This window comes from Phocoena sinus, chromosome 15 (genome assembly GCF_008692025.1).
Source record: "Phocoena sinus isolate mPhoSin1 chromosome 15, mPhoSin1.pri, whole genome shotgun sequence".
Lineage (NCBI taxonomy): Eukaryota > Metazoa > Chordata > Mammalia > Artiodactyla > Phocoenidae > Phocoena > Phocoena sinus.
The window spans coordinates 81,983,604-82,003,864 of NC_045777.1; the positions used below are offsets into that span (position 1 = coordinate 81,983,604).

Consider the following 20,261-nt stretch of genomic DNA (forward strand, 5'->3'; position numbering starts at 1 on the left):
TGGGCCTTAGGAGACCTTATCATGGAGGCAAAAAAGTTGGAACTGGCTGCACCGTGCTTCACTGGCTCTCACTGCGCATGCGTTCACTGAGGATGGTGAACCTAGCCCCAGGCAAAAGCTCGCTGCTGTGTGGAGAAGTGCAGCAGGTGCTTGCCTGAAAGGAACCCAAAGCAACCACCCAGGCTGCCTGTGATAGACCCCAGCACCCCATCCTGAGATTCTACTCCAAAAGCTCTTGGCTCTGCTTGGCAACACTACATTTAACCCACGTGATCTCTAGTAACTCCTTTGTTTTCTAGAAATTAGGCCAGGGCTCTTTAAGGTTAGCAGGAAATAGCTCCAGGCCTTGGAAGCCCAGTCCTTTCAATAGCTAAACCATCTAAGTCTTTTCAGCTCTTACCCTGAACCCTAAGGGCAGGGGTTCTCGGCCAGGGTCAGTTTTGCCCCCAGGGGACATTTAGCTAGGCCTGGAAACATCTTTAGTTGTCATCAAGTAGATTGAGGCCAAGGATACTGCTAAACAGCCTACCATGCACAAAAAAGCCAGGGCAGCCTCCAAGACAAAGAATTTCCTGACACGAAGGGAGAATAGTGGGGAGGCTGAGAAACTTGGGCAGAGTTTAAAAGAACAAGTAGACTCTAGAGAAACGTGTTCTGCCAGTTCCTTTCCCTGTCTCAGAAGTAACTTGAAACCAGCTTATTTTTTAAGAAACAAAGGTTCTCATACTTTTCCCTAGGCCGGGATAAAATAGGTACGGAAAGTATTTTTAGCACACTTAATCAGCCCGCAGACAACAGTCACCCTGGCATACACTTTGAGAAGCAATTTTTTAATGCGTTAGCTCCCCAGGACACACCTTGGGCAGAAAGTTACCTGGTTCTGTTAACACCCAGGGGATAAAATGGGGTTTCTCTTACAAAGGTCACACCCCTTGGGAGTGGCACCTTTCCTGTCACAGCAGCATGGCCCACGATGCGCAGCCAGGCCCTGAAGTGCACGTTAGCCCTGTGTGAGGGAACTGCAGACACCCAACCATACACAGTGAAGGCTAAATATAAAGCGACCAAATACCCCTGTTTGTCCTGGAGTCCCATTTACACCACTGTCCTGACATAATTAATAGCACTTCCCTTCACTCCCAAAAGGGGCAGGAAATGCACAAGATGATCTTGTAACAACTTGTCACACCAGACAGTAGAGAAGCTATCAAAGATGATTAGGGTTATGTCCATTTAGGAGCCAATGTGAAGAGGTTCCCACTGGCCAAAAGTGAAATGATTTGAGGATCAATAAGAATAACAATTGTGGTGGATTGGTTTGGATTCATTAATGCATTTTGATTAAAAAATAATAATAACTGATCACTTTTATAAGAAGCAAAGCCACCAGATCATTATTATTGTGAAAACAGGTAAATAAAGGGAAGGAAGAGTCAAGCATTTCCTTTCCTCTAGGAACTGTATCTAATAGTGAGGGGAAATTTCTTTTTTTTTTTTTTGAGGGGAAATTTCTTACAGAAGCTTTCCAGCTAATAAACGAAGAATCTTTTATAATCTTTTATAGAATTAATGAAATAAATGCATTTAGGCTCCCAACATCATATAATGAGAAACAACCAGACATGCCACCATCTGCAATGTGTTCTTGCCAAAGTGTGAAATACAAATCTGGCTACACCTCTACACCTAAGTTTTTAGTTAATCAGATGGCAGAGAGCTATATTAAATTATGCCATGAGTATGCAAACAATAAAATTCAGAGTGTGAGAAACTCCACAGGATAAATAATTCAGTTGTTTCAATAAATGAATTTCAAGGGGAGGGGAATTTCCCTGGCGGTTCAGTGGTTAGGGCTCCACGCTTCTATTGCAGGGGGTGTGGGTTCGATCCCTGGTCGGGGAACTAAGATCCCACAAGCCATGCAGCCCAGCCAAATAAAAAATTACAATTAAAAAGAAAATTCTTTTCAAGGGGAAAAAGGGATAGGAACTATAGATTATTAGCCTTAGAAGACAAAGCAATAAATTAAAATTTACGGCTCTTACTTTTTTTTTTTTTTTTGGCTGCATTGGGTCTTCGTTGCTGCGCACGGGTTTTCTCTAGTTTTGGCGAGCAGGAGCTACTCTTTGTTGTAGTGTGCGGGCTTCTCATTGCGGTGGCTTCTCTTATTGTGGAGCACGGCCTCTAGGTGCACTGGCTTCAGTAGTTGTGGCACGCAGGCTCAGTAGTTGTGGCACGCAGGCTCAGTAGTTGTGGCTTGCGGGCTCTAGGGTGCAGGCTCAGTAGTTGTACTGCACGGGCTTAGTTACTCTGTGGCATGTGGGATCTTCCCAGACCAGGGCTCGAACCCGTGTCCCCTGCATTGGCAGGTGGCTTCTTAAACCACTGCGCCACCAGGGAAGTCTTCTTACTTTGATCTTAAAGAAGGTTTTTTTTTAATTGTGGGGTTTTTTTAAAATATTAATTTGGAATTAAGCAACTGCTCAGTTTCTTAGGTATGATAATAGTATTGTGGGGTTTTGGGTTTTTTTTTTAAGAATCCTTACCATTTAGAGGTATACACTGAAATATCTATAAACAACATTTGGGATTTGCTTTAAAATACTTCAACTGGGGAGGAAGATGAGGAGGAGGATGGGGTAGAGATAAAACAAGATTGGTTATGAGTATATATTAAAGTTGAATGGGCTTCCCTGGTGGCGCAGTGGTTGAGAGTCTGCCTGCCGATGCAGGGGACACAGGTTCGTGCCCCGGTCTGGGAAGATCCCACGTGCCGCGGAGCGGCTGGGCCCATGAGCCATGGCTGCTGAGCCTGCGCATCCGGAGCCTGTGCTCCGCAACGGGAGAGGCCACAACAGTGAGAGGCCCATGTATCGCAAAATAAATAAATAAATAAATAAATAAATAAAGCTGAATGATGAATACATGAGGATTCATTTATCTATGTTTGAAATTTTCTATTATGAAAAATTCCTAAATAGAAAAATACAGAAAACAATATTTGACATTTGAATAGATACCAAAAATAAGGCTACTACAACTCCATGGGGAAAGATTTCTTCTGAGACTCTTTTGAGGAACTGTCCATGAGCTTTGGTCTCAAAGCAGACAGGGGAGCCCACGTGGGAAAGACAGCAAGGCCTCTTACAGAAGCTCCCTCAAGAGATCTCAACTGACTGGAAACCCAGTGTATGACCAGAGAATCTACCACTTAATTCAGGTAAACAGAAGCCCATTGATGAGCAACTCGGAGGCCACGCTGGCCCCAAACTCCCCACCTAGCTCTGGAATACAGACCTTCCAGAAAAGGCCAAACTCAGGTCAGGTCAGCCCCCACGTCACACAGACTACAGGCCAGAGGCTTAGGAAAAGCCTCTTACTGGGTTTGGCCTCCAGGTGGCTGTAAGCCTTGCCTGGCTTGTCTGGGGCATGGGGAAGAAAAGAGCTGACTCTGCATCTGGCCCTCGATGTTGCTGAGAAGTAGCAGCCCAGCATCTCAGAGAACGGACATCTCACAGCGCCCTGGTCAGCGCAGCCTCATGGGGACAACTGAAGGGCCAGGAGATCATTCGCTAAATCAAAAGTAAACACCACGGTTATCTGCCAAGAAATGAGTGATAAAATAATGTTTTTCAAGGTGGACTGAGTAATGTAACTCTCTGTTTTAAAGTCATTACCATTTACCTTATTTACAATGGAAAATGGGGGGAAAAATATCCCAGTGAAAGAATATAATGTCAAGAGGCACCATGAGACAAATCACATCTTGCAATTACAGGACACAGTCCAAAGACAGACTAACTTACAGTCCCGTCAGAAAACTAATCACTCAGCAGCCGGCGTCCAAAGGCACAGCATTACGACACTGCAGCACGGTCCAGGCTAGTTAGGCGGTTTCCAGAACGTCCAAGAGAAAGGGAAACCTTTAATGACGGCAAAATAATATAAGAAAGCTTAAACACATTTACAATCACTGCATCTTCTCATTTTTTAAAAAATGTGTGTTTTTGATGCCTACAAACATCTTTGTCTTTCGTTAATTGGCACTCATGCAAAACAGACTGCTACCGTCTCATCATCTCCAGGTGGCCCTGAGGACCCCAAGTACCTCTCAGATGACAAGGACCGAGATGCACTGAGGACAGAGATGATTCAGGAACAAGAGGTAGGTGGTGGCGAATGCATTTCAGGGCCAGCTGACAGGACTGAGGCACAGGCTCAGATGCCAGGTCCAAAGGGTCCCGGGGAACAGCCACGGGTTCCACTTTGGGTGGTTCTGAAGATCAAATACATTGACCAACACGTAAGCTCCACGAGGACAGGGATTTCCCACCGCACCTCCACACCCTGCCTATTTTATTCATTGATGTACTTCAAGCACCTAGAAGAGTTCCTGGCACACTGTCGGGCCTCAATAAATATTTGTGGAACAAGTCCAGTGAGAAAACAGGGAAGCAGCACATTTTATATACTGTAAAGTGCCATCAAATACAGGGTATTAATACTAGTTCATCTTTCGGCCCCATTTAATTAGAATTTTATACAGACCTGGATGTTTGTTTAAAATACTCTCATGTTTATACACTGATCAAAAGCAAAATATTAATTTCCTAACAGATGTGTGGACAGTTGTTATTGTTCAAGGAATAATGGAATGGGGAAACCACCAACGAGTAGACTGTCACAGAGACAAAGGGGGCCGCAAATAAAGTAAAATAAAGGAGGCTGCCTGAGCGACCCCAGCTGGGAGGAAAAGATCAGGCACCTGGAGGGGCAGGGCAGAAGGAGCGCGGAATGAGCCTGAGAGGACTTCCTCTCTCTCGGCACTGGCTGTGAAGGGAACTGAGGGCGCTCTGCGTTATTAACGAGTCTGCTTCCAGGGCCCAATCACAAGCTCCAGGGGAATGAGGTCTCATCTGTCTCGTTCACTGCACTCCCAGAACCAGGCGCACAGTAGGTGTTATTTAGCAAATAAATATCTGTTAAATGGAAAAGAGAATTGGGGGAAGGAAGGGAGACAGAGCTAATGTTCTTGAAGGGACACAGCCCTCAGAAAAACGAGGTTCAAGCTGCCGACACGGGACAAGATTTCACCTTGACAACCAGACTCGCTCAGGAGGTGGACGTGAACATCCACTGAAGGAGAAAAACCAGGACCTGAACTGAAACTCCGGATACCGCTTCCTCAAAAAGGGTAAGAGAAAGTACGAGCACCACTTGGGTAGGAGACGTGAGATGCTGTGCCCTCTGGCCTCTCAAATAAACCAGGCCTCTCCCTTCCCCTATGTGTAAAACGAGTGGAAAGAAAATGGGTGAAAGCGCCTCTCTGCCCCCAACGTCCCTCGACGCCCCCAACCCTTCAGTGAGTAAAGGGGGGCACATCCTCCAATGAGGTCTCCCTCCGCCTGGCGGTTCCAGAAGGCCCCACCTTCTCCGGCACCTTCTGTGAGCAGAAGACGGGCATTTCGGCCGGGCGCCCTCACTGCCCTGGGGTCTCCTGGCGATGCTGCGTCTTCTGGTGCCGGTTGAGGATGGACCGCTGGTTGAAGCTCCGGCCGCAGGCAGGGCAGCAGTAGGGCTTCTCCCCAGTGTGGATCCTTTGGTGCCTGACCAGCCGCTCCCCCTTGCTGAACCGCTTCCCGCACACCTGGCAGCCGTAGGGCTTCTCCCCGGTGTGGGCCCGCCGGTGCACGGCCAGGTTGGCATTCCTGCTGAAGCGCTTGCCGCACTCGCAGGTGTAGGGCTTCTCCCCGGTGTGCGTCCGCCGGTGCACCTGCAGGTGCTGCCGGCGGCTGAAGCTCTTCCAGCAGTCCCCGCACTGGAAGGGCTTCTCGCCCGTGTGGCTCCTCTGGTGGACCTCCAGGTGGTGCCGCTGGCTGAAGGTCTTCCAGCACTCGCCGCACGCGTACGGCCGCCTGCCCAGGTGGGTCCGCTGGTGCTTCAGGAGGTACTCACGCAGCGCGAAGCCTTTCCCGCACTCCCCGCAGCCGTAGGACTTGTCTTCTTCGTGGGTCCGCTGGTGTCTGACCAGATTTGAGCTCCGACTGAAGCCTTTTCCGCACTCGGGGCACTGGAAAGGCTTCCAGAAGGAGCTGTGGGTCTTGAGGTCATCAGGCAGGGGGGCAATGCCGCGCTGGGGAGGGGGTGGCCCGGGCGCGTTCCCCACCGAGCTCCCGGCCTCCTGCTCACAGGTTCTTCCGAGCTCCGGGACCTGGAGAGAGTCTTCCCCAAACCTCTCTGCCGGCCCCCGGGCAAGCGGCCCCTTGGGGTCTGCCGGCTGGGTCTTCGCCTCCTTTTCCTTGCTCCCCAGGCCTACAGGACAAGGGAGATACAGACCGATACTGAAACACATCTGAAGGTAAACTTCCATGTTAGAACCTGGCTTCTAAGGGTGTCCCACTAACAATTCCTTCTTTTTTCCTTTAACCAACAACCTCAGTACATTTGACGTTCTCTGACTCTAAAACCAGACATTCCTTTACTTCTTTCCATCTGTTACGGACTGTTTGTGTTCCCTCCTAAATTCACAGGTTGAAGCTCTAAGCCCCCAGGTGCTGCTATTAGGAGGTGAGGCCTCTGGGCACTAATTAGCTGAGGGCATGAGGGTGGAGCCCCCAGGATGGGATTATGTCCTCTAAGAAGAGAAGCCAGAGCTGGCTCTCTGCACACACAGAGGCCATGTGAGCATGATCCTTCATGATGGGATTAAGGTCCTTATAAAAAAAGGAAGAGACACAAGATGTCTCCCTCCCTCAGCCACGTGATGACAAGGCAAGAAGGTGACCACCCATGAACCAGGAAGAGAGGCCCTCACCAGACAACAAATATGCCAGCAACTGGATCCTGGACTTCCCAGCTTCCAGAACTGTGAGATATAAATGTCTGTTGTCTAAGCCGCCCATTCTCTGGTATTTTGTTACAGCAGCCCAAGCTCAGACAATCTCCATGCCCTTTTACAGAACAGTCTGCTAAATTTTAATGCCCTCCCTCTTAACTTCCTACTAAGTCAGACTTTGCTTTCCTTCAAAATCTAACTCAATGGTTTCCTCTAAGGAACTTGCCCAGATTACTGCCCCATCCTGGGTCTCATCAACACGTATACTCAATTAGCACCGTTTATTCCACACTTACTTACGACTGACCTTGTTGCGCGTGCTATTCTACGGTCATCTGAGATGTTCAGCTTCCCCAGGATCACAGACCTGTTCCAGCAATGGGGAGCTCCCGGCACTGCATGTCCTCCCTCAGCTCACTATCCCTGCTCGCACTGTGCCCTCCACCTCACCCTGTTTTATTAACCTGGGTCTCTGGGAGCCTGGCACAGGGACTGACTCAGGGGAGACGCTTCATGACTGTCGGATGAGTGAATGAACCCAGTCTGTACCAGACTACCTCTACATTGGCGTATTTATTAGGACTGAAACGCCCTTCTACAAGTCCTTCCTGTGATCCCTCTTATACCCTCTCTAAATTAATAGTTGTTTATAGAAGATCAAGAGGAAGGGAAGGAGAAGAGAGAAAAGAGGTACTAGGGAGCAAAGAAGCCAAAAAGAAAAGAGGGAAATGACAGGTGATGCTTAAACAGGAAAGAGTCGTTTCAGGCAAGCCCATTAAAAGATAAAGGGAGGGACTTCCCTGGTGGCACAGTGGTTAAGAATCGTCCTGCCAGGGGACTTCTCTGGTGGCGCAGTGGTTAAGAATCCGCCTGCCAATGCAGGGGACATGGGTTCAACCCCTGGTCCAGGAAGATCCCACATGCCGCGGAGCAACTAAGCCCATGCGCCACAACTGCTGAGCCTGTGCTCTGGAGCCCGTGAGCCACAACTACTGAGCCCATGTGCCACAACTACTGAAGCCCACACGCCTAGAGCCTGTGCTCTGCAACAAGAGAGGCCACCGCAATGAGAAGCCCGCGCACCACAACTAAGAGTAGCCCCCTCTCTCCGCAACTAGAGAAAGCCCATGCTCAGCAACAAAGACTCAATACAGCCAAAAATAGTAAATAAATTTCTTTAAAAAAAAGAATCTGCCTGCCAATGCAGGGGACACGGGTTCGAGCCCTGCTCTGGGAAGATCCCACATGCTGCGGAGCAACTAAGTCTGTGCGCCACAACTACTGAGCCTGCGCTCTAGAGCGCACGAGCCACAACTATGAAGCCCACATGCCTAGAGCCCGTGCTCCACAACAAGAGAAGCCACCGCAATGAGAAGACCGCACACCACAACGAAGAGGAGCCCCCCGCTCGCCGCAACTAGAGAAAGCCCGCGCCCAGCAATGAAGACCCAACGCAGCCAAAAATAAATTAATTTTTAAAAAAAAAAGCTAAAGGGAAAAAGAACGTTTCATGCCTCGTGACGTGATAAAATATGAAGGACACAGCTCTCACTTCTGATGTATTCTTTTATTTTGCACCTTTCACAAAAGTAAGTGTGCAAAACATAAAGAGCTGAAAGAATTTTCATAATGAAGATGACCATTAAATAGCAGCCACTTCAAGAAACAACATCACGAGCACCCAGAAGCCCCTCCAGTCCCCTCCGGAGACTGGTGACACCATCCTGCCCCCAGGGTAATGTGTTATCCAGGCTTTTATCACCATAAAGTATGGTGATAAAGTTCCCAAGCTTTACATATTTGATTCACACATTGTGTCTGCTTCTTCTGCTCAATATTACGCGTGTGCGGTTCACCTGTATCGTGGTGTAGCTGTAGCAGCACTACATTCCCTCTCATCAGTGTATGATGTTATACTGTAAGAGTACGTGACACTCTCCTTATTAATCTGGCTGATATTCATCTGGGTAGTTTCCAGGTTTGAGGTGTTACGTACAGCAAAATTAAAATTAAATGCAATGCATGAACCTAACTGGACATGGGGAAATGTGAGTACGAGCTAGATATTATGTATCATGGAATTTATGTTTATTTTCTCAGGCCCAATCCTAGACAGCTGTCAATGCAAGAGCTGCAATCACATGGGAAGAACTCTCAGGAAGACTCAAGGTTGAGACGGCTAGAGGATGCTATGCTTGGGAAGCAGACCTCCGGCTCACCCAGTCTCAGCGTAAACGTTAGGGAAGTACGGGGGTTGTTTTGAAACAGTGAGCAGATAAGAGGACAAGCATAAAGCCAGAGTCTCTAGAACAGTCAGAATGGCCAGGAGGGTGTAAAAACTTGCTGGGAACACAGTGGCGGCCTTGGCAGAGGCCCATTCCCAGCGCCAGGATGAAGGCGCTAGGATGCTGGCACCTCCATGGGTGCACCACGCACGGCTCCTGCGCTCTGCATTTACCTCAGAGGGGTTCCACGTCCTTTGCCATCACAGAAATCGCACATCTCTTCATCATGGGTGACAGCCTTGTACTGGACCCAGGCCTCCCAGTATACTGCCACTGACACTACTCTGTGATGACCGCTAGTCAAAACTCCACATTTAACTTTACAGTCGGCCCTCCGTATCCAAGCTTCCTCATCCGCAGATTCAACCAACAGCAGATCATGCGGGACTGTAGTACGTATTCATTGAAAAAAATCCACGTGTAAGTGGACCCACACAGATCAAACCTCTGTTGTTAATGGGTCGACTGTACGACACGTTTGCATGTTTTAAGATGAAACATGTTTTAACATGTTTTAAGATGAAAAAAGACCAGGAGACGTCAGTACAGGTGAGTGGTCAGCACATGACTTACAAAGAAGTGATGAGAGGAGGAAAGAGAGAATCAGAGGGAACAAAGGAGGGGGCCCTTCGCAGCCACGGTTCCCCTCTCCCCACCGCCCACCCCAAGCCGCGGGGCTGTCACCCCTCGTCCCTAGCCCTCCGCAGTGTTCACCGGCTGTCCCTGGTGGGCCCTCGGTGTGCACTTTCCAGGCTCACCCTTCCCTCCTACCTTCTCCTGCTGCTTCTCCCCCACAAGCACCTTTCCTCCCAGCTCTGACCCCAGGTAAAACCCGGCTGCCACCTGAGACGCCCGGCCAGGGCCCCGCTTGCTCTGCAACACCAGCCCACACCAGCCCCATCCACTGCTGAGATCCCACTGCAGCCCCGTGCCCTCCTGCACCCACACACTGTGGGCTCCGAGGTTTCATGAACGTCAGTCCTGCCCCAACACAGAACTGCTAACGTGGGGCCTGCAAACAAGGGAGCGCTCCATAAACACAGGCTGGTGAAAGAGATCAGAGGATCCCCCTTTCGCTGCTTTTCTCTTGCTCTCAAGCCCTCAGTCCCCTTCAACTACAGACACAGTAGGAGTTCGTTCAGGGCATCCTAACAACCGACCTGTCTCATTTCAGCCAGAATAACTACCTGGTGTTTTCTTGCTCCTTGTCTGCTCCTCTCCTGACCCAGGAAAGCACCTCACCAGCTCCTATGCGCCTTGGTCCACGCACTTTCCACAGACCCATTTACTCATCTGCCGTGATATTCCCTTCCTTTATCAGTAGCATCAGGTTCTGAAATCTGGGGCAAGGACAACAACCCTGACCTACAGCTTTCACTCCTCAGTTTCTTACCTCCGGGATGGAAACAGTCTTACCTGGAGGTGAGACCCCGCAGTCCTGGGGCTCCACGTACTCCCCAAGGCAGTCTATCTGGGCTGGGGTCACGTGCCTCCACTCCTCCTCGGGGAAAGCCAGGGCCATGTCTTTAAAAGGGCCCAACCCCTGAAACAGCACAGGAGATGGTTATGGATAAAGAAATAATCCCGAGGCAGGAGCAGTGGAAAAGCAGAGAGACACAGGGGACAACATTCCAGGGGAGAACAGAGCAGGAAGACAGAAGGAATGCGGGTCCCTAGATGGTTCCGAGTGGGGCCAGAAGGGCCTCCCTCTCGACAGTTTAATGGCAGAGAACGATGGACTTGTCTGAGCCACTGTATTTTTGAGCCTCTGCTGCAGCCACTTGGCTGGTACCCAACAACTGCGGCCTCTAACTTCCACCGTTCAATCACCTGCACTCGAGCCTCATGTTTGATGGAGACTGGGGGCTGCTGTTTAGCCCCTCAACCAGAACTGACTTTCCCTCAGAGATAAGTAAAAACTCGGGCTGGCCCTGCCTCAAGAACAACGTTGTGTTGAAATCAATGTGTCGTCGTCACGACACCGTGAAGAACTACTGTGGTAGAAGGAGAGGCTCTGACCAAATTCAAAAACTTTGATGTCCTTTCTTCATCTCCTCTAAACAATATGCTTGGAAAACAGAAACAGCAAACAGCACAGGCATCAACCCTTGCCCAAATACGGCTTTAGTGAGCTCAAACTTGAGTCACTTCTGGGAATTCCCACAGAAGGGGCCAGAGAGACCACTCGGCTCAGGGCTCCTGGGAGCGCCCACCCGAGTCGCTTCCCTCCTGCTGACGTGGGGGGAGGATGGGGTCCAGAGGAAGAGCAGCGGCAGAAGTATCCATAAAGCGCATCCACAAAGGGCTACTGACCTCCTGGCCATCCACCACACCCTAGATCACGCCTCTGGGATTTCCACCACTAATGTCTTCCTCCTCACAATTACAAGAGTAATACTGAGTCGATGGAGGAAAAAAAAGAAAAAAAAAAAAAACAAAGAGTAATCCAAATGAGTGAACTGAGCCTCATGCCTAGACCCTAAGGCAGGGGTCCCCAACCCCCAGACCGGTACCAGACCGCGGCCTGTTAGGAACCGGGCCGCACAGCAGGAGGTGAGCAGTGAGCGAGTGAAGCTTCCTCTGCCGCCCCCATCACTCAAATTACTGCCTGAACCATCCCCCCACAGCCATCCGTGGAAAACTTGTCCTCCACGAAACCAGTCCCTGATGCCAAAAAGGTTGAGGACCGCTGGCATAAGGCTCAATTCAAATTAATAACTGAGGATGTAGTGGAGAAAACAAAGCTGTCACATCTATCAGAACAAGAAAGGTAGAATAATTCAACTCTGCGGACGGTGCTCTCCTGTGAGGAGAAATCTTGGGGAAGGTGAGCCTCATTCAAAGCGACATCAGGATCCCTGAAGAGCAGTCACAGCTCACCTGGGATCCAGCTGTAAGGAACCCCACTGCCATCTCTTGGTCTCTGGTGCTCACTGCAGGGAGGCCAGGACCAGCCGGAAGAACTGGCAGAGCTGAGCAGGGAAATAAACCAGGAGCAGGATTAGCGCTGTCCTGCAGCAGCTCGTCCACAGGCGTCTAGTGCCTGACACAGAACCCCAGGAACCATAAGGAGACTCCAGACAGGTAGGTGTGGGTGTACCCTACCCTGTTCTAACCCTGTTCTCAGCTAGGAAAAAGGGCCCGACCCAATATGCACTGCCCTTCAGGGCTGTTCACGCTCCCAAGTCACGCTACAGCAATAACCCGCCTTGAGATTCAGCAACACAGTAAGTCACATGTCACTCTTAGGGATTCAGTTTATCTGCCCACTTAAACAAAATATCCCTACATGTCAGCTACATACTTCCTGGCAGTTTCTAGAAGGGATGTGAGGGAAAGGAGAAGAAATGATAAGAGAGCGTGATACCAGATATCCCCCGCAGAAATCAGGAGATCGAGCTATAGAAAACAATTTCACTTCATCTGTTTCTTACTGAAGTCCAGGAAGTAGCCAGGAAAACCCAGAACTGCACGCTACAGGTAACTTAGTTTATCAACTGCAGGGTTTGTAAAGGAAAGGGGAGGGGGCAGGGCACGAAGCACCCTTTTCTGTGCCCTTTCTTCCTCACTGCTTGCAGCTTACCCTGCTCCTGGAAGGCCTGTGTCCCCTCTCCAGGATCCTGGTTGAGCTGCTCCTCAGCGCCTTGGTCGAGGCCTTGAATTCCTTCCCCGTGGGGCAGCCCCCACTCGGGCTTGACCTCCACGGGTCCCAAGTGGACACTTGGCTCCCAAGGACCTCTGCAAAGTGCTGTCTCCTCCTGCTCTCCCGGCACACGGCACGGAACCTAAGAACAGGCCCCAACACCTATTAGAATGAGGCCTGCATAAGGCTGTTATGAAAGGGGTTGAATTAAAACCTAAAAAAGAGACCCACTGCAGCTGCAGGGGAGACAAGGATAAGCCGGCTCAGCTCTTCCCCAGGACGTGAGTGAGAAGGTGAAAAGGAGGCTAAACTGCCTATCAGGCGCTGAGCAGCTTCTATGCATCCATGCCATTTTACAAGGGTCCCTTCTGCCCATGCCAATACTGATCAAATTCCACCATGAACAGTATCACAGAGAGATGTTATTACTATTCCAATGAGAACTTTAGCCCAAAACACTCACTATTAGAAAAAAGATTCCCCAATCACAGATGCTGAAAGTAAAAACTACAAAGCCTAGACTGTGCGGTGAATCAGTGAGAAAAAAACTGCTCTAGAAATAGCAAGGAAAACCAGAACTCACAAGAACAGGCCTTTCCTGGTCCACTTTTAAGCTCCTTGGTAGGGAGTAAAAAAAACAAAACAACTCTCTTAGGACTATACAGGAAGTCAGGGGTGACTGCGGTGGGAAAAGGGAGAACAAAATGAAGACAGATTGTTACCTGCAAGCAAGACAGTAACGTTCAGTCCTGCCCTCTCTTTCCCAGACGGCAATTGGGAAACTACCAGAGAGGGACAGACACATGGCCAGAGTCCCAAGGGAGCATCTGAGATGCAAAGTCACTCACTACGTGAGCCGTCTCAGCCAACGTCCCAGACGTGGAAACGGCACTGTTCCAGACAATGCTTCTCAGGAAGAATACTCACCAAGTGGAATTCCGGAATTCCCTGCATCACCACATGCATCTCTGCCCAAAGAGGAATGAGTCTACCAGGGCCCTTGAAATAGATCACAACTGCCTTCTTTGGACCTGAGGCTCACAAGGGAAATATGGCCAGGCCTCTGCCCTGATGACCAAAAAAGGAGCTGACAGCCCTTCCACCGGCCCTGCGTCTTCCCTGGGTATGGCTTCCCTCCTCTGCCCTCCAAAATGTACCCCAGATGGTCGGGGAGCAGAGGAGGGAGATTCTGCACCTCATCCACTCCCACTGCTTCCTCAAACCTCTCGCTTCCCGCACCAACAGAACGAGACCCAGATCCCCCTTCTCACCCACCGCCTTGGCCTCCAGGGCTCCCTCCGTGAAGCCCTCCACCACGGCCACAAGGGCTTTGCCGCTCTCCGGGCTGTGCTCCCGAATCCAGGCGTAGAACTCCCGGGGCAGGATGGTCAGGAACTGCTCCAGCACCAGCAGCTCCAGGATCTGCTCCTTGGTGTGCAGCTCGGGGCGCAGCCACTGGCGACAGAGCTCCTGGAGCTCCCTGAGGGCCTCCTGGGGACCAGCCGCCTCCTGGTAGCGGAACTGCCGAAACCTCAGGCGAAAAGTCTCCGGGCTGGGGCCTTCCCTCGCCCTGCCCCACGGCAACTCTTTCTCCAGTTTTACCACAGGGACACCCATTTGCTGCTGACGATCTTCTGCCATCCCTGGACACTCTTTAAGCATCTTCACACTCCCTCCCAGAAGACTGAGGGTCTGTTGGGAAGACCAGACAGACAATGAGAACAGCATAAATAAGACACAGGGAGAGCTTCCCTGGTGGCGCAGTGGTTGAGAGTCTGCCTGCCGATGCAGGGGACGCGGGTTCGTGCCCCGGTCCGGGAAGATCCCGCGTGCCGCGGAACGGCTGAGCCCGTGAGCCATGGCCGCTGAGCCTGCGCGTCCGGAGCCTGTGCCCCGCAACGGGAGAGGCCACAACAGTGAGAGGCCCGCGTAACACACAAAAAAAAAAAAAACAAAAAAAAACTTGGTGACTTGGAGAAGGCTTTTCTGAATAAATAGTGCTTAGGCTAAGACCCAACGAATGAATGAGATGAGCCAATCATTGAAAGAGCATTCCAGGCAAAAGCCTTGGGGCTAGAAATTACTCTGCAGTCTGAGAACACGCCCCAGTGCAGTGTGGCTTCAGCAGGGTGAGGGAGGGAAAGAGCTCAGAGGCAGGCGGAAACCACATTACCGAGGGCCTGGGCACACACTAAGAATTATGGGCTTTACTCTTATTCCTTATTTTAGTGGGGAGATACATGTTCTTCAAAGGTCACTCTGCCTAGGAAGTGTCAATAGAGAACAGATAAGAAGGGTCAAGAAGGGAAACTGCGCTTACCAGTGGTCCAAGCAGGAGATAAGAGACTTAGATCAATGTGGTGACAGAGAAGCAGACAAAGTCAAGACATCTGGGAGGTAAAACCAATAGACATGCTGGTTGCTAGGATGTGACGGTGTACTCGGCCTAAAGAAAACAACAGAATATATATATATATATATATATATATATCTCATTACTTTAATTGATCAGAAGATTTCTAACTTGTGTAGGCTTTACCATTCAGAAAGCATGTGAGCACATACTCTCATTTAATACTTCAACTGTCTGCTTAACATTCTATTGGAAGTTTCTGTATCTACCTATCTACCTAAGTATCTACCTACCTACCTACCTATCTTAAATCTATTTACATTTTCAGTCTATTCATTTTCTCTGCTGCATCAATTGAGATTTCTCTTTCCTGGCTTTCTAGCTATTGCATTTGTTCATGGTTGCATTTACCGCATTATAGTACGAATGTTTACCCCTGTGTCTCCCTCCGTCTGCCAGATTCCCTTTAGTCAGGAAAGGTCCTCACTCATCTTTTACCCCTAGCACTCGACAAACAGGCTTCCCATGGTTTCTTTAAATGAGCGTCTGGTTCTAGAACGACCACTCCCACTCTTCACAGTGTTCCGCTTTGGTTCAAGAGATCAGGGTCGTGGACACCCCTCCGTTAAGGCAACCCTGGCCGGGCGGGATCAGCCTGGCTCCTACCTGAGCCCAGCGCGGTGCGGCCCCCAGGGTCCCGACCCGCAAAGACTCGGTGCCGCGGGAGTCAGCTCCGGGGAGACGCGCCGCCCGCGGCGACAGCCTCGCAGCTACCGAGGCCCGCAGCAGGCCCTCAGCCCAGCCCCAGAACCCCGGCCACTTCCGCCCGCAGCCCCGCACCTGTGCCGGGCTCGCCAGGCCCGCGGCGGATCGGAAGTGGGCGACGGACGCTGTCAGACAGGTGCGTCAAGGAAGGGCCCCTTCCGTTTCCCCTCTAGGACTCTCGGAGGCCGGTGCGTCTCGATGGTCGCTCGTCCCCGGGGACCTTTCGGGAGCGCGCGCTGGACCGCCAGGGGCTCCTACCCCGCCTACCTACTCCCCTGGAGGCTCGCGGTCGCCAGGCCCCTTTGCGCCTCCGTGCCTTTGCACCTGCGTTCCCCCGGTGGGAAGGACCCTCCGGACGCGCCGCAGGGTACCGCGCCTCCCACAAAGACTTTAGAGACCCGTCGGCCGACAAGTGTTTATTGCAGCCTCCGGCGCTTTTTGCGAGGGTTAGGGGCGGAGGGTGATGGAGGGTAGCACCGAGTATTGTGGGTTCACATAAGGGACCTCCACCCTGGGTAGTGTTGGGGGGCGTAGGCGTAGGCGCTAGTCAGGGAAGCCTTCCTGGAGGAACCGACGCCTGAGCACAGATTTGATGGATGGACCCAATAGTGAGGTCAGGTGCCCCCAGCGGAGGGAGCACGACGAGCCCAGCAAATGGTGGGGACTGGTGGCTTTCCCGCACCCTCAGAGCCGCTAGAGCAGGCGGCTGAGCTAGGTAACCTGGAGGCAATGGGAAGCCGCGGAAAGATTTGAAGGCGGGAAGGGACAGATTTTAGAAAGATACTACAGAGAAACCTGCAAGAGAGACTGAGCAAGAGGCGAGGGAGGTGGGGAGATGAGAAGACTGACTGTGGGTTAAACGAAGCTAAATAATGCAGTCCCCGAGAGAAAGGATGAGAGACAGGACCGGGGAATTCGTGAGACTAGAGATCGCAAGGAGAGTTTGGATATCAAACATATTGGGAAAGTAAAATTGGCAAAGTTTAGGGATTGATTGGATTTGGAGGATGAGAGAGAATGTGGAATCATTTAGTAAATGACAAAGGCTACATCTCATATCAATAAGAGTGGACCTTTAGAAAGCAGACAACTGGTTGGTCATCTGGAAGAAGGTAACGTTGGGTCCATTCCTTATACTACATGCCAGGGCAAAGTCCAGCCCTGCTCACAGGGTCTCCCATCCTTTTATATTACAAATTTCGTTATCAACCCATCTTGCAAACATTGTTGGCTAGCCTCCTCATTCGCTAATAACATGCCCTCACATCCAAGAAGGACAAGGCTGAACCTTGTCATCGAGGACCAAGAGAAACAGCCTGATGGACTTAGTCTGTCTTGGAAAACTGAACTATACCTAGCGACTTCAAAAACCATCGTTCAGCTTGCCATGGAGAAGACACAAGGAAGAAGGCATTCTGGAAGAGGCAAAGAGAGATTGGATCAGATCACAGGTTTCCAGGTCAGCCTTGGAGAAGAGAAAGGGGTTCCTCTGAACGGGGAAGAAAAGAATCAAAGATGGGTTATGGTCTAGGTTAGGGCTCAGCAAACTTTTTCTATGAAGGGCCAGATGGTAACTATCCTAGACAGAACACATAGTGTGTCGCCTGCTCTTCATTTTTACAATCCTTTAAAACTGTAAAAACCATTCTTAGCTCACAGCCAGGGCTGGATTTGACACAAGGGCTGTAGTTTGCTTACCCCTGAAATAGATTATTTTAAAATTATTCTAGAGAAGTGTTTAAGGAGCTCATTCTTAACCTCTTTTCTCAGTGATGTTACCTGCTGAGAGTGCAGGGGACAATGGTAGGTTGGAGCCTAAATAATGGAGTGAAGATTAGAATATCTGTTGTGAGGAATGATGTAGTAGGAAAAAAATCATAGAATGAATGAAAAGATTGTCAAGCAACACTGAACGACTGATATTGAAAACAAAACAAAATAAGTGACAGACTCAATCCACACAATTGTCTATGCAGTCTGGGGGCTAAGAAAACAGCTGGATTAATCCAATAGTAGGATTGGCCATAAGGATGATTATGAAAGAATGCCAAGGGCGTGGGGGGAATGAGGGCTCTAGTGGGAGAAGGTTGTACTGAGTGACCATGGAGTCCAAGCTGAGTGGGGGAGGGACCAAAACCAACAAGAAAAACACGGAGACCTGAGGAATCAGAGGTTAGGATGAGGCCATGAAGCAGGTTTCAGGAATTTTTTCGGAAATGTTATAGGCAAACTAAGCATAAAACGCATTATCCTGTTTGTTTTCCATAAACAGAATCATACTATATTCTGTTCTGCTCTTTGCTTTTATTCAGTAAACAACATATCTTTCCACATCTACACATACTGATCTACCCCACTCTTTACCAGCTCTACAGTATTCCACTGTATGTTCTGTGTTCCCCATGATTTATAAAGCTTATCAGTGGACATTTAGGCGGTTTCCAGCATTCAGATTTACCAGAAACCTGGATGAACATCATCATACAGAATTCCTTGTGCACTTTTTTTTTTTTTTTTTTTTTTTTTTTGCGGTACGCGGGCCTCTCACTGCTGTGGCCTCTCCCGCTGCGGAGCACAGGCTCCGGACGCGCAGGCCCAGCGGCCATGGCTCACGGGCCCAGCCGCTCCATGGCATGTGGGATCCTCCCGGACCGGGGCACGAACCCGCGTCCCCTGCATCGGCAGGCGGACTCTCAACCACTGCGCCACCAGGGAAGCCCCCTTGTGCACTTTTTGGCAAATAAATCTAAAGGATGAGTTCCCATAAATGGAATTACGGGATCTAAAAGTCACATGCATTTTAAATTTTGTCAGCTATTTCCAAATTATCCTGCAAAGAGTCTGCACCAATTTCCACTCTCACAAACAGTGGGGGATAGCGTTCATTTTCCCACAATCTCATGAACACTGGATGTCATCAAACTTTTTCATCTTTGCCAATCTGATGAGTGAAATCAGTGATGCCCACATTTTTGTTTGGACTTCTTAATTATAAGTGAAGTCGTTTTTCCTACCTTCATTAGCTACTTGTATTTCCTTTTCTGCAAACTGGCTGTTTTTACCCTTTCCTCTGTTTCTGTTGGGCTTGTTTATCTCTTTCTTACTGATATATGAGTTTTTTGAAAATTAAGGAAAATAGCCCTTTTTCAAATGTTTTGCAAATATTTTCCAATTTGCCTTTTGTCTTTCTTAATGGAACTCTGTGCACTGCAAAATATTATATGTTTTACATATTCAAATTAATCCTTCCCTTTTCTTTAAATCTTCTCCATTTTGTGCCTTCCATCCTCCAAGATGATTTTTTAAATCCCCTGTACGCACTTCTAAGACATTTATTGTTAGGTTAAATCTGAGATCTGTTGGAAATGCATTCTGATCAAAGGGAAAAAAAAAAAAGAAAATCCAGCCAGCCTTTTTTTTTTTTTCCAAATGGCTAGCAAGTTTTCCTCAACCATTTATTGAAGGATCAATAACCCTTCCTGGGCTTCCCTGGTGACACAGTGGTTGAGAGTCCGCCTGCCGATGCAGGGGACACGGGTTCGTGCCCCCGTCCAGGAAGATCCCACATGCCACGGAGCGGCTAGGCCCGTGAGCCATGGCCACTGAGCCTGCGCGTCTGGAGCCTGTGCTCCGCAATGGGAGAGGCCACAACGGTGAGAGGCCCGCGTACCGCAAAAATAATAATAATCCTTCCTGATTTAAAAGGTTAATTTTATCAAATATTATATTCCTCTATAAAGTAGGCTTTATATTAGTACTCTTATTCTGTTCTGTAATCTATCTGTATCCTGTGTCAGGACCTGCCAAACTGTTTTAATTACTGCAGTTTTATGTTGTGCTTTTGCATCTGGAAGAGATTTTCTATATCACTGACCGTAATTTCCCATGGTTTAAAGAAGAGATTGTTGGAGAAAAATTAAGAATGGTACCCTGAAAACTGCAAAAGGAACCAGATAAATTCTGACCTCATGCTCCTGGCCCTGAGAGACCAGACTAGAACTAAGGATTGCTAGGGAAGTGGCATTGTCAGAAAGAAGGCAGATTTCAGGAAGATGAGCAAATGAAGGCTTTTTTTTTTTTTTTTTTTTGGCAAAGAACATGGTACTGAATGAATTGAGAGCATGGGGGCGGGGCAAGAAAGAAGAAGGGAAAAGGGAGGAAGGGAAGGAGAAAGGGACAGATGCAGAGGGAGAGAGGAAGAAAATTATCTGACAAGAGACAGAAGAGATGAGGTTACGTGGTGAAATACAGAAAGCCGGGAGAAGTTGTCATGACCGTAAAGAGGAAACAGGTTAAGAGGCAGCAGAGTTTACTTTAAAATTTTAAAAACCTGTACTGAACATCAGAGGGCTTCACCTCTCTGGTTCTTTAATAAGAAAA

The 20,261-nt window shown here is 49.4% G+C and overlaps 1 protein-coding gene across 4 annotated transcripts; it reads right to left on the reverse strand.

Moving 5' to 3' along the window:
• Positions 1-2,793: 2,793 nt before the first annotated feature.
• On the reverse strand, positions 2,794-16,018 carry ZSCAN25 (zinc finger and SCAN domain containing 25). Of its 4 annotated transcripts, XR_004345731.1 has the most exons (8): positions 15,783-15,947; positions 15,084-15,209; positions 14,039-14,455; positions 12,704-12,905; positions 12,001-12,092; positions 10,537-10,663; positions 5,429-6,312; positions 2,794-4,276 (listed from the first exon to the last, which is right to left on the reverse strand). XR_004345731.1 is itself a non-coding variant. In XM_032604744.1 (7 exons), exons 3-7 carry the CDS (start codon positions 14,423-14,425, stop codon positions 5,480-5,482), a joined length of 1,641 nt encoding a protein of 546 aa, XP_032460635.1. In that variant the 5' UTR covers positions 14,426-14,455; positions 15,084-15,209; positions 15,957-16,018; the 3' UTR covers positions 2,794-5,479. The 4 variants fall into 4 exon arrangements, 3 of the variants coding, with proteins under 3 accessions (XP_032460635.1, XP_032460634.1, XP_032460636.1); XM_032604744.1 differs by lacking the exon at positions 15,783-15,947 and adding an exon at positions 15,957-16,018 and having other exon boundaries at positions 2,794-6,312; XM_032604743.1 differs by having other exon boundaries at positions 2,794-6,312.
• Between the last annotated feature and the right edge of the window lie 4,243 nt (positions 16,019-20,261).

Excerpts from the sequence above, each read along its gene's own strand:
- ZSCAN25 (XM_032604744.1), bottom strand. The coding sequence starts at position 14,425 with ATGCTTAAAGAGTGTCCAGGGATGGCAGAAGATCGTCAGCAGCAAATG. Across the intron at positions 12,906-14,038 it reads GAGCCCTGGAGGCCAAGGCG|GTTCCGTGCCGTGTGCCGGG; the intron begins GTGGGTGAGAAG and ends GCCTGTTCTTAG. Across the intron at positions 10,664-12,000 it reads TCCTTACAGCTGGATCCCAG|GGGTTGGGCCCTTTTAAAGA; the intron begins GTGAGCTGTGAC and ends GTGCTGTTTCAG.